Genomic DNA, 14,252 nt, shown 5'->3' with positions numbered 1-14,252 from the left:
CTATAACTTGTGTTATCCAATCCCCATACCCTAAAAGCTTTGCCTCCCAACCTCCAGCTCTTAACAATCCATTCCTCTTAGTAAGCGTCCAGTTAATACTACCTTTTCCATAATATATTTTCTGGTTGCTTCAGCTGCTGGTGCCATCTCCTCTTAGAGTAGCTCACATGGCGTGTGATGGTACAGTAGATACAATCCTGGACTTTTTAGAAAGCCTCAAAGAGGTTTGGGGTCCCAAGATGATATTTGAAGGTTTTTTTCCATATCTATGTTTGAAATTAATGGCAACCTAAAGACTTGAACTTTTTGAAATTGGCAAAGTGATCTTTTGTTATTTCTTTACCTATCTTGGGCTTTACTTCCCTTTTATTCATTTTTTCTACTGTTTCCATTTTCATAGAATCATGCAATTTCAGATTTTGAATTCATTTTAACATCCATTTAGTCCAACCCATACCATCCACCAAATAAGATTTTTTTTTCTCCAACACATTTTACAAATCCAGTCTGCTTGAAGAGATCCAATGAGGGGAAACCTGTTATGTCTCAAGGCAACCCTCATAAATTAAAATTTTGGGGTAAGTCTAAGTGTTAGGAAGTTTTTTTTCCCACCAAACCTAAATTTGCCTCTTTACAATTTGTTAATCTATTAGCATTTGTGGAGTCTTACTATGTGCCAGGCACTGTGCAAAAATTCTGGTTATGTCACCATAAAGAAAAGTAAAAGACAATCCTTGCTCTCAAAGAGATCACAGTTTAATGGGGGAAATAACTGCAAAGGCGTTATTGCTCCTTTTTTTCTCTTCTGAATCAAAACAAATCTAATCCCTTTCTCATGTGACAATACTTCAGATATTTGGGAACATCTATTATATCCTCCCTGAATCTTCTCTTCTCCTGTCTTCTCTAATTTCTCCCCTTTTTTCAGTTCTAATATGTTATATCGCCAAAGCTCTTCACTATTTGGGTTCCTTTGCTGCAGATTTTCTAAAGCTTAACAATACCTTTCCCAAACTAGAATCGATCACAATACTCCTCAAGTAGTTTAATCAGAGAAGATTACAGTGGGACTGATGCCTTCCATTTTTGCAAACTATGCCTCTTTTTAGAACTGAATCACCTTTCTTTTTTTTTTCCCACTGCTATATTAAACTGCTGACTTCTACTGAGATTGAAGCTTACTAAAACTTCAAATCTTTTGCAGATGAATTATAGCTTCACCATCTATTTAGCACAACAAAAGTTGATTTTTTGAACCCCAGTATACAATTTTATATTTTTCCCTATTCAATTTCATCGTATTAGATTTATCCCAGTCTTCTTTTTGGATTCTGACTCTGTCTTCCAATTTATTAACTGTTTTTCACAGTTACTAGTCATCTGCAAATTCAATAAACATGCCATCTATTCCTTTATTTCAGCTCGGTTAAAATGTTAAATAGCTAAAGGAAAATAAGAGAAAGGGAAGTCCAATTCAAAACAAATATAAAATGTTTGAATGTTGAGCTACTAAAACACTCTCCAAACTTATGTAAATAGTTACACTTCACATTGTGCCTGTCTTATAATAAGTGCTTATTAAATATTTTTCTTCTCCTAAGAAAAAAATTATTTAAAAAATTAAAGATATTCATTGCTCATGGTTAGGTCATATTAATGTAATATAAATGGAATTGCTCCCTAAATGAACAGATTTTGTCCTATACTAATTAAACTGCAAAAAGGATAGAGTTTGACAAAACAGCTATATGTTTGAGAGATTCTCGAAACTTGAATCTTATTGCTCAATTTGATTGGTGCTCTCTCCTCTTCTATACATAATTGTGGATTTCTAGCAAATAACTAGACAAAATAATAGCAGTATTCATTTGGAGGAACAAGAAATATAAAATCTCAAGGGAAATCATAAAAATAAGAATGAAGTGCACTTCTATAAAATAAAAATTATTAGGACTATTTAGTAGTGATTAAAAAATAAAAAGTGAAACAGATTAGAGAAGAAAGAAGCACAAAGTTAACACCCCAGTGTTTATAAACCCAAGAATATAAATTACTTGGGGAAGAAAACTGAAAAACTAGAGAGCATTTTGGCAGAAATTAGATTTAAAGCAGTATTTATACTGTATAACAAAATAAGTTCAAAATGGAAATGCAGCCTAAATATTAAAGATCACATAACAAAGAATCAGAAAACTTAGATCAGGCATCTTTCATACATGAGGCTATTGGGAAACTTCTTAACAAATAATAAATAAAGATGATTCCCCAAGAAAAAAAATACAGAATTTTAATTACATGAAATTGAAAAGCTTTTATGTGAATAAAATTAATATATTAGGATAAGGAAAGAAGCTGCCAAATAGGAAAAAAAATTGTCAGGTATCTCTGTTAAAAATCTATTAGTCAGAGGCAGCTAGGTGGTATAGTGGATAGAGCACCAGCCCTGAATTCAGGAGGACCTGAATTCAAATCTGATTTCAGATACTTAACACTTCCTATCTGTGTTACCCTGGGCAAGTCATTTAACTCCAATTACCTCAGCAAAAAAAGCAGAAAACAAACAAATCTATTAGTCAAGATATATAGAGAAAAAAAACAAATATGTAAGATCAAAGGATAAATTATCAAAGATGACTTGAATCGAACAAGACTAAGAAAAGAAATTTCAAATTTTAGACTCATATTACAGAGTGATCTGAATCTCTAATAATAAGAAAAATGCAAATGAAAGCAGCTCATAATCAGCAAATTGGTAAAACGACAAAAATGGAAATAGCAGATGTTGGAGGGACTGCAAAAAAAATGGGCACCTTAAAACATTATTTGTGGAAATGTCATAAAAGTCTTTAATTCCTTTTGAGTCCCAGAGGATAGCTGCTATTGACAGAATCAGTCCTAAGCAAAAGTCCTTTTCTGACTTTCTCCATACTCCAAATTTAGTGTTCTCTTATCTCTCCCCTCCTTCTGATTTTTTTTGGGTACATTTAAAATTCACACTTAATGGTATGAATGATAATTGACAACTTACCTATTCCTGTTGAGGTCACTAACATTCTTGATTCTTCCCTCTCCCTCACTGCCTTCCCCCACTAGTTGCCTTGGAATCATTTGTCCAGTCTTATCTGTTATACCTCCACATCTCACATCCATCCCATCTCCAACCCATTCTCTCTATTCTTGACCACTATCTGGTTCAGGCATTCATCACCTTTCATCTGTATTATTACAATAGCCTCCCAATTTCTCTCCCTCCTTCAACCTTCTTCCCATCAAATACATTTTCCACATAGCCTCTAAGTTGGTTTTCCGAATGTGATCATCTCACTCTCCTGCTTAAAAGCCTCAGTGGTACCCTAGTGCATCTTGGACAAAACACAAACACTGTCTGGGATTTAAAATCATCACAACATGGCTCCATTTTCAGAAGACAGTATGGTATGTTGGAGTCAAAAGATCTTGTTTCACATCTTGTCACTTAAGTCCCAGCTCCATTTCTTCTCTTATAAAATGTAGAGGTTGAATTAAATAACCTCTGAGTCCTTTCGGAATCCATATCTAAGACACTCTGATCCTTTGATCTTATCCAGTCTGACATCTTTTCCCCTAATACTCCATTTTCCAGTTAAATGGTATGACCTTTCCCCCCCTCATACACAACATTCTATCTCCTGCCTTCCCATACAGGTTGTCTGTCAAGCTACAAATGCTCTTCCCCCTCACCTCTGCCTTGCAAAATCCTTGGCTTTCTGTATAGCTCACAGAAGATGTCACTTCCCAGAAGAAGTATTTCTTGATCCCTTCAATTGTCCTGAAGTAATTTTGAATTTATTTTATTTGGAATATACTCAGCTGTATACATGTTATTTCTCTCCAAGGGAATATAATCTCCTTGAAAGCAGGGATTGCTTTGTTTTTGTCTTACAATGCCCAATACTTAGAATTCATTCCATAGTAGGTGTTCATTAAATGTTTCTTGAATTAAATTGTGATCACTGTAATCTGAATTTAAAAGCTTTAAACAAAAGGAAGGAAACAAGGTAGCTTGGTGGGACAGTGGATAGAGGCCTGAACTTCCAGTCAGGAAAACCGGAATTTAAATCCATCCTCAGACACTTATTAGCTCAGTGACTGATTCTGAACAAGTCATTTAATCCTGATCTGCCTCAGTAGCTTCAACTATTAAATGTGGAAAATAACTCCTATATTCTAGAGTTGTTGTGAGGATCAAATAAGATAATATTTATGAAATGCTTAGCATAGCTCCTGATACATAGTAAGCATTTATTAAAATTTTGTTAAATTAAAATACTGTGAAATAGAATTTTAGGCAAAAGCAACTGGTGAGGGGATTAGGGGTCGGGAAGGAACTAAGGAGAAAATAGGTTAAAATTCTGAATGTGATTGTTAGAGTTTTAAGTGGTTATCTCCTTTTCCCTTTGACTAAAGGTGATCTTGACTGCAAATAGTCAGGTCAATGCTTTACATTTATGGATGGCTGACTATTTAACAATATAATGTCTTACAATCCACATTTTTCCTTGTTGTCCACAAGGATACCATGAGATAATTTATCAATTGGCTTACCAAAATCTAGATAGGTGGCATGTACAATATTTACTAGATCTATCAATCTGATAACCTTAATGGGCTTCCCCAAGTGGAGAAGCACCCACAGGAGTGAAATTATGGATACCATTAATCTTCATTGATACAAAGTTTATATATTGTGTCGTCAAGACCAGATCTCTGTAGGGGAAGTAGCCTACCTCATAAAACTCCTTAAAATATTCCAAGTGCAAATAGTCTGGGCAAGTCAATGAAATATTGCTACAACAGGGCAAATTGATAGGATATCCTTATAGAAAAAAAAAATATGTAGTAACCCAAAATATAAACAAGATCAATAAAGCATTTAATAAGTAATTACTAACTATATGCAGGCACTTTATTAATAGCTGAAAGCTAACAAGTTGGAGGGGGGAAGTATAGGAGGGTAGAGAAGGGATAGTAGTGGGGGAAAAAGCTGAGATGAGTTTGAAATAAATAGGATTGTCATAGGTGCTTTCTCAAATGGAGAAATTCTCCCATTGAGGAAGAAGGACCCTAGGAGTAAAGGCAATAACCAGAGTGAGGAGGGTGCTAGGAAAAGATAGAGAGATAAATTTTAGTTTTTAGTCTTTTGCTAATGCTATGTATCCATGACAGAGCTCAAACCAAGGGAAGTCAAAGCAGACACTGTGTGTCCTGGGATGCTGGAATCTGCAGAGCAACTGCTGGTGGAAGATCTCTACAACAGAGTCAAAGAGAAGATTGATGATACCAGTCTGTATAACACCCCCTGTGTCATGGACCTCCAGAGGGCTTTGGTTCAGGACCGCCAAGAGGCCCCCTGGAATGAAGTGGATGAAGTCTGGCCCAATGTCTTCATCGCAGAGAAGTGAGTGTCTGAGTAACTTTTCTATTGATGGGCTCCTGCTAGAGGGATATGGAGACCATTTCCCATAGGGCTCCTCAAGGGATTGTGTCAGACTCCTGAATAAGTCCAGACATTCTCATAGTCTGTTTCAAAGCTAACATGGACCTATAGAAATTCTGTTTCCCAAGTACCCCGTGTTCTCTAACATCATCTAATCCCATTTTCCAGTCCCAAGCAACTACATGACAGAATCGATAAAGTGTTGGGTCTGAAGTCAGGGAGACTCATCTTCTTGAGTTCAAATCTGACCTTAGGCACTTTCTAGCTGTGTAATCCTAGGCAAGTCACTTAACCTGTTACCTCAGTTTCTTCATCTGTAAAATGAATTTGAGAAGGAAAAAGCAAGAAAAGTCCAAATGAGGTCTCAACAAATTGGATACAATGGAAAAGACTATATGAAAAACAACAAAAGTCCTACTTTCCCTGCATAGTACATGATGCTTCAGACTTTTCCTGATGCTGTCCCTCCCCCAACTTCTTTCCTAGCATCTATCAGAAATTACTTGTGTCCCATTTCTCCTAGCTCTACTAAACTGACAAAAGATACTAAGGGCTTAATCATATCAGTTAATTCTTGTTAGTGTTTCTTTGGAAATTAGAGATGCTATAACATAGTACTAACTTCTATCAGAAAATTACCTGGGTCCCTTTCCTCCATAGCTCTACTAAACTGACAAAGGATACTATGAGTTTAATCATATCAGTTAATTTTTGTTAGTGTTTCTTTGGAAATTATAAATGCTATAACATAGTACCAACTTCTATCAGAAAATTACCTGTGTCCCCTTCCTCCATAGCCCTACTAAGCGGACAAAGGATACTATGAATTTAATCATATCAGTTAATTCTTGCTATTGTTTCTTTGGAAATTAGAGATGATATAACATAGTATCTGGCCACCTGTATATAAAAGTACTTCACAATATATAAAACTTTGTATCAATGTTAATCTTCCAATTGTTATTAGTAATATTAATAGTATACATAATTTCATTCCTGTGAGTGCTCCTCTACTTGGGAAGGTACTGATCCCTCTCAATTAAAAGTAGATGTAGTAGATAGTTTTTGAAAGTTTCTGAAGATGGAAAATGCATCACCCTTCAATCAACCTGATAATAAGCATATCTGAACTTAGACGGTCTGGTCTTTTAGACAATGGACATACAGCTAGCCCATCAGCAGAATCTGACTAGAAACCCTTCCAGTTTAGTAGGACCTGCCCTTGGGTTTTTTAACAAACTCCTATTCTTAAAGCCTGCCTCTTAAGCCAAGGGCAAAAAACCCATCCTTCTTATCCACTTCAAAGATTTCTTTCCACCAGTGCTTTTTGTTTTTCCTCTCCTTTTCCCTCACTTCTTCGATCAGCAAATCTCTTCAAACTTCTCTCAATGGCCCCATGTGCTTGAATTCTAACATTGTCTCCAAGACTTTGAACAAAACTAGAAGATTTTGGAAGCAGTGACAAAACAAGCACTTCTTCTGAATATGAGGCTAGACTTTTCCTTAGCTCTGGCACTAACTAAAAATGCCTTTTCTCTGTTTTCCTTCAGGAGTGTGGCTGTAAATAAGGGGCGGCTGAAGAGGCTAGGGATCACACATATCCTCAATGCAGCTCATGGCACGGGTGTTTACACCGGACCAGAGTTCTACAATGGCCTGGAGATTCAGTATCTGGGTGTAGAGGTGGATGATTTCCCTGAGGTAGACATATCCCAACATTTTCGGAAGGCTGCAGAGTTCCTTGATGAAGCTCTGCTGACATACAGAGGTGAGATGAACTCAAGGTTGAGCTAAGCTGGGGTCTGGTAATTCAGAAATCCATAAGAAGAAAAAAATCATAGTAAGGGAAGACATTTGAGCCTCTTGGAGAGCAACCATATTTTGCATTAGACTAAGGACTCAAGATTTACATTATCTGTCTGTCTGTCTGTCTCTCCTTTGCTCATTCACACCTAACTCTTCATCATTTGTCTTGATTTTTCTATCTTTTGGGAAGATTCTAAACCCTGAAAAAAGAGGGACATTTCGGGGGTCATTTTACAACATGCTTTGTTCTTGTTTATAAGGCAAATGCCAAAGTCTGAGTGACTTTAGTCAATGCAATGATTTCATTTTGAAGACAACATTGCTTGTCATGGATAGCGAGCAGGATATAGGACCTTCTAATGGAAAGAAAAATTACTTTCTTTAGGTCTTTTTCTTTCTCCCTTCTTTCTGGTAGTAAAAACTTTTATTTATTTGCTTTGACCAATGTAGAAATGAGGGTGGCTGTCACAATGCTTTGAGGTAGAAAGAATTTATTTTGTTTCTTATTCCTTCTTGCACTTCTTATATGGCAGCAATGGCCTAACCTGCAGTGTAACTCCAGTAGAGTGGCAGGAAATAATGGGAATAGACGTTTCTGTAGCTCCAGGAGTGCTTGGGCAGTATTGGTAGGAAAGCGAGATGGATGACAAAGTATGGATTGTGTGAAGGCCTCACAGCTACAATGAGTAGAGAAGAGGAATTAGGTAGGAAGAGTAAAGAGGAAAGGAAGAAGCAAAGAAGGTATGTGGGTAAGGAGAGAAAGGTGTTTGTAACTGCATGAACTATAGGTGGGAAAGCACTTGAAGATTCAATTTGAGAGTTGAATGACCTTTAAAGAAAATATGTCCTTCTACCTTTCCTCTTCCCAGAGAATCATCCTTTGTAACAAAGAATAAGAGGAGATGAAGGAAGTACAGAGGGAGTGGGAAGGAAGGAAGGAGGGATGGGGGGGAGATTGGAGAAGGGAGGAAGGGAAAAAGGGTTGAAGGAGAGAGTAAAGGAGAGTGGAAGAAAGACAGAGACAGACAGAGAGACAAAGAGAGACAGAGAGACACACACAAAGAGAGTCAGAGACAAAAACAAAGAGACAGAGAGGGATAGAGGGATAGAGGGAAGGAGAGAAGGAGAGGGAGGGAGGGAGAAGCAGTTCAACAAAACTAATCAATACACCCAACAAGTCTGACCATATATAGAGAAATTTGGGGCTTAGTATTTGAAGATTTAAATTCAAACATTTCCCAGCTGTGTAATTCTGGACATGAATTAAATCAATTGACCTCTTCTGCGTCCATTTCCTGAGCTCTAAAATGGGAATAATTATAGCATCTACTTCCCATGTTATAAAGATCAAATGAGATATTTGTAAAGTGCTTAATATAATAATGCCTAGTAGGCACTTAATAAATGCTTGTTTCTTACATTCCCTCCTTCCTTCCCTTCTTTCTTTCCTTCCTTTCTTAGTTTTCCAAACCCCTAGTCTCTCATCTCAGCAAAGAAGGTAGAGAAATGCATTTTCTTTTCTTCAGAGCAAAGTTTATGATATTACATAGCTGATTTTTTTTCTTTTTTCCTCTTTTCCATTGACATTGGTGTTTTTCATTGAATGTAATGTTTTCTTGGTAATTACTTCACTTTGCATCAGATCTTACAGTTTCTCACAACTTTCAGAATTTTCATATATGTAATTTCCTGTGAAATGGTACTATTCTGTGACTTTCACATACCACAATTGGTTTAGCCTTTCTCCGCTTAATGAGCAGCTGCTTTGTTTCCAGTGCTCATTTAAAAAGGGCCACCACATAATCCATTTTAATGTAGAAGCAACCTTTTCTATCTTTGGCTTTGAGATATCTTCTTAGCAGTGGGATCTCTGGGTCAGAGGTTATGGATAGTTTCATCAATGTCTCAGCATAATTCCAAATTGCTTTCCAGAATGGTTGACCAACCCCTAGGGGATGGCAATGTGGATGCTCATGTTACTTACATTACTAAGTATTCCTGCCTGTGCAGGAATCAGACACATCTAACCTGATCTTTCCCTTGGGAGGGAGTACACTGGTCACTTTTTGTCAGGTGTAGTAACTACATTCATTCAGTAACATAGCACCTTCCCATTCAAAAGCTGGAACCGTCTTCACAAGATATTATGGAATTCCCAAGTATGGCTAATTTAGAATCATAGATTCTTTGAATGTCAGTTTGAAGGAAAAGGGGAAAGATGGAAGAAATAAGCACATCTAGTTGCCTCACAACAGCCTTCTGGGGGAAACGATATTGTTTTGCAGTTATATTTATTATCGTCCTGCTCCTGTCTCATTGTAGCAATGAGATGATCCTTCCTTCTCAAAGGTTATGTCAATAGAACATCCACTCTCACAAGTGTGACCAAACCAGAGAGGTTTTGAGTAGGGATCTGTCAATGAGTTGTACGTCTGCGTGTCCAAAAATTGTCTTAGCCAAGCTTGGAGAGGGTGATAAGTAGCAGGCTGCAGTGATGAGTTTGTTACCACAGCAACTCCCAGAGACCATCTGTTACAGAGAAGTAGCAACTTGCATGGATGGAGGGAAAACTCACAGTGATAAATCACAAATTCTAAAAGCTTTGAATTAGTAAACCAACAAGCATTTATTAAGCATACTAGGGACAAAAAGAAAGGGCAAAAGATAGTCCCTGTTCTAACAAGCTCCCAGTCAAATGGAATAAAATAGTCCTCACTATTATTGTAGTTGTTACATTGCAACAGGTCACCTCTTCTGAAATGACTTCTGACTCTCTCCCCTGAAGTTGTCTTCCATTGCCCACTGCCTATTGGACAGCTCTACCTGTTCCTTCCTCCAGCACCTGAAATTTAACATAACTCAAATTGAACTTCCCTCCTTCCAACCCCTTCCACTTCTGCTTTGACATCTATGCTCTTGGGTACATGGCTAACTTCTGCATTATCTGTGACTCTTGCCTGTTCTTTACTACCATCTCTGCCACCCCCACTCCCATCCCTAACATATATATATATATATATATATATACATTATAAATTTAAGTATATATATAACTACATATAGTATATAATACAATTATAAGAATAAATATAAGCAAATAAATAAATAAATATAAGCAAAAAAGGATTAGGGCACCAATGAAAGAGTACCAGGAAAGCTTGTGCATATGAGGTGGTACCTTAGTTGGGTTTAGAATGTTAATATAATGAGTCAGAACAAGAAGTAATAAATTAATATGTGATCAATTGCTTTTTGCATCAAAGGGGGAATCTCATAGAATCCATTTTATTTCATTATTTATTTAATATTTGTGACATAAGCAAATGATTATGAAAAGGAGAGAGGTTGACAAAATCACATCTCTCTCTCTGAGGAATTGTCTTCTCTTCCCATTGACAAAACCAGGCTAAACTTTGTGTTTTATTTTCAGGGAAAATCCTGGTCAGTAGTGAAATGGGAATCAGCCGATCAGCTGTGCTGGTGGTCGCTTATCTGATGATCTTCCACCATATGACCATCCTAGAAGCTCTAATGACTGTGAGGAAGAAACGTGCCATCTATCCCAATGATGGCTTCCTGAAGCAATTGAGGGAGCTGAACGAGAAGCTGATGGAGGAGCGCGACCAGGACTATGGGAGGGAGGAAGGGGATTACGAGGATGAAGGAGACAGCAATTCTGTACTAGCGGGTGAAGGAGACACAGGGAGTGTGTTTGGGGCCAGAGTTCACTCGATCATAGTAGAGGAAGAGGAAGATACAGCCAGCACCCTGAGTGGTTCTTCTGTGAGGAGCATTCGTAGGATCTCTAAGCCTGCCACCCTCGTTGACGAGGAAGAGGAAGAGAAGCTGTATAAGGACTGGAGGAAGAAGCAAGGTTTCCCCAAGGCTAGGAATGGACAGCCGTCAACGTCCTTGGATCAGGAAGGAGGAGAAGAATCTGAGGAGGACCTAGAGAGGGTCATTCAGGAGTGGCAAAGCCGAAATGAGAAGTATCAAACAGAGAGGTCCCGTAGATGGTCTAGGGAGGAGGAAGAGGAAGAAGAAGGGAGGACAGATGGAGAGTCCCTCTCTGGGAGAAGCAGGAGGCGCACATTCAGTGAGTGCAGCACCTCGGAGAGTACCCTAAGTCACGACATCCGGGTTTTGAAGCAGCAGTTGGAGCTCAGCAGCCGTAGGCGGACCCAGAGAAAGCATTCCGACTCAGAGTCCTCCGAGAGCACCTGGGACATGTGGAATCAAAGGCTGCTGGAGATTGAGAAGGAAGCATCTCAGAGATATCACTCTAGGAGCAGACGGGAGGAGGCTGAATCAGATTCAGAGATGGGGAGGAGAGAGAGGGAGGATGATGAGGAAAGCGTAGCCTCTGATGCTAGCTCCTTCTATAACTTCTGCAAAAGGAACAAGGACAAGCTGACGGCCTTAGAACGGTGGAAGATTAAAAGAATCCAGTTTGGATTTCACAAGAGGGACTCGGAGGCAGGAGAGGGCAGTAGTGAACAAGGCGAAGGAGGCACCGAAGGGGAGAAGAACCTCTCAGATGTCAATCTGACAGCCTACCAGGCCTGGAAATTAAAACACCAGAAGAAGATAGGGAATGAAAACAAAGATGAAGTGGTGGAACTCAGTAAAGGGGAGGACTCGGTTTTGACCAAGAAAAAGCAAAGGAGGCTGGAGCTGTTAGAAAGGACCAAGCAGAACCTGGAGGAGAGCCAGTCCATGGATAGCTGGGATGCTGAGAGCACAGCCACCAGCAGAAGCATCCCCCTGTCTGCTTTGTGGTCTTCTGCTACCTCGGCCAACGCTGATGGGGACTCGGGCTCCGTGCTGAGCATGCAGAGCAACAGGTCCCGCCTGTCTCAGGCCCCAAGCAATATCTCAGCTTCCTTGCCAACCATACCTCTGCCCAACCTGCCGGTGGGACCGGGAGACACCATCTCTGTGGCCAGCATTCAGAACTGGATCGCTAACGTGGTCACCGAGACCCTCGCTCAAAAACAAAATGAAATGTTGCTTCTGTCTCGCCCTCCTTCTACCGCGAGCATGAAGCCCACCCCTCTAGGCAATGGCGTGGGAGATGATCAAACGTCCTGCCTCAGTGGGCAGAGTGTCCGATCCTTGGGTGCCTCCTTGCTGACTCGTCCCCAGGACAGGGCCGGCGCCGACGCTCAGTCTGTGTTGTCCTGTAGTACGGCGAGCTCAAGAACCGAAGCAATCGGGGGAAAAGGGAAAGGAACGAGTAAGCCTCTCTATAGCCTCTTTGCAGATGACGTTAACCTGCAAGAGCTGAAACAAAAAGAAAAGGAGATGCAAAGTGGGATCAGGGAGAAGATGTCCGAGTACAAAATGGAGAAACTCGCTTCGGACAATAAACGCAGCCACCTGTTCAAGAAGAAGAAGGCAAAGGAAGAAGAGGAGGAGGAGGGGGAAGATGTCGGGGAAGAAGACACTGATAGTGCCATAGGGAGCTTCAGATATTCTTCTCGGAGTGAATCTCAGAAGCCCGAGACAACTCTGTCCTCTTCCTCCTCTTTAGCTATCTCCGATCGCCGTGGAAGCGCCCACGTGGCCAACTTAGAAGTGGACAGAAGTATTAATAAGTGGCTTAGTGGCCTCAAGCCGGAAGGAGAAGTTCCCCCACAACGAGATTGGTCTAGGAGCTCCGGGGAAAGATACTCCAGGTCCAGCACTCTCCGGGAGGTGGAGTCCGAAGCGTCCACTTACAGGATGTCCAAGTCCCGGTCAGAGGAGCGAGATAGCTCCTCCCATCACCAGTCAGACGGCAGCTCTGTGAGGAGTACCTCGCGATTCTCCTCTTCCTCCACTAGGGAGGACAGGGAGATGTACAAGTTCTCCAGATCCAAATTCAGGGAGACCTCGAGCTCTAGGGAAGAAAGTCCCGAGCCTTACTTCTTCCAAAGGAGCCCAGAACCTTCCCAGGGACAGGAGTCCCCCGAGCCGCTGCGAAGAGGGAGCTGGGCTAGAACCCACGACTGGGAAGACGTCGAAGAGTCATCCAAGTCCGATTTTACTGAATTTGGAGCCAAGAGGAAATTCACCCAGAGTTTCATGAGGTCTGATGAGGAAGGGGAGAGGGAAAGAATAGAAAACACTGAAGAAGGAAGATTTGCGTCAGGGAGAAGGTTCCAGTATCGGAGAAGCACGGACAACGAGGATGAGGAAGAGAAGGATGATGAAGCCATTATTGCTGCCTGGAGACGTCGGCAAGAAGAAACCAAAACGAAGCTACAGAGAAGACGGGAAGAGTAAGGAGGGCAGGACATGGTCGACTGATGTTGTTTAAGCCAGACAAATGGTTTCTGGCTCTTGGAAACAGAGCCAGAAAAATACGTCTGGCTCTTGGGAAGAGGCAGCCTTCCCCTGGTCTGATGCTCTACGTCTTTGAGCTCAGGTTTTGGGGAATGAATATCTGGATGACAGAGAACTAAACTTCCTGCTGTCCCTGCTGTTTTATGTGAAGAAAAATGCTTACAATCAGTGTGGCTGTGAAGCTGTACCTTGGGTATTATAGCTCCATAGAATTTTAGGGAGGGAAGAAGAAGCTAAGTCTTCTGTGGCAGACCACTTAGCAGGGAATTCTGGTTGCATTTTATTTAATGTAGTGAATCTTCATTAAACATGGGCTCTGCCAAAATCTTCTTTCACCTTGTATTTATTTTTAGCTCTTTGTTGAATATTAGGGGGACTTCCTTAAATAGCATCAATTTAATTTTTCAGTAGTCTCACCTAGCTGCACCATCATGTCACCATCAAAATAGACCCATTAAGTACCAAGATTGTGCTATAAAATATAGAAAGACCTTTTTTAGAGAGATAGAAAAAGAGGAAATATTATGAAGTATTGGCAAGGAGATAGAGTAGATGTTACAGGAGGCTATTAAGGATTTTCAAAGAATAGCTTAAGATAGAACTTAAAGGAGAGACCAGAAGGAGTCTAGTCCATAGAGATCAA

At 40.1% G+C, this 14,252-nt stretch overlaps 1 protein-coding gene across 1 annotated transcript in view; it reads left to right on the top strand.

The window, feature by feature from the left end:
* Positions 1–13,939, top strand: part of STYXL2 (serine/threonine/tyrosine interacting like 2) — a 34,877-nt gene extending 20,938 nt beyond the window's left edge. The window contains exons 4-6 of the mRNA XM_051999031.1: positions 5,206–5,437; positions 7,027–7,244; positions 10,713–13,939. Of these exons, the coding sequence (XP_051854991.1) occupies positions 5,206–5,437; positions 7,027–7,244; positions 10,713–13,549 (3,287 nt within the window). The 3' untranslated portion in view covers positions 13,550–13,939. The remainder of the gene's footprint in view (positions 1–5,205; positions 5,438–7,026; positions 7,245–10,712) is intronic.
* The last annotated feature ends 313 nt before the right edge of the window (positions 13,940–14,252 follow it).

This window comes from Antechinus flavipes, chromosome 4 (assembly GCF_016432865.1).
Source record: "Antechinus flavipes isolate AdamAnt ecotype Samford, QLD, Australia chromosome 4, AdamAnt_v2, whole genome shotgun sequence".
Classification (NCBI taxonomy): domain Eukaryota; kingdom Metazoa; phylum Chordata; class Mammalia; order Dasyuromorphia; family Dasyuridae; genus Antechinus; species Antechinus flavipes.
Note: the sequence above shows the minus strand (reverse complement) of the source record. Positions and strands in the feature narration are given on the sequence as shown.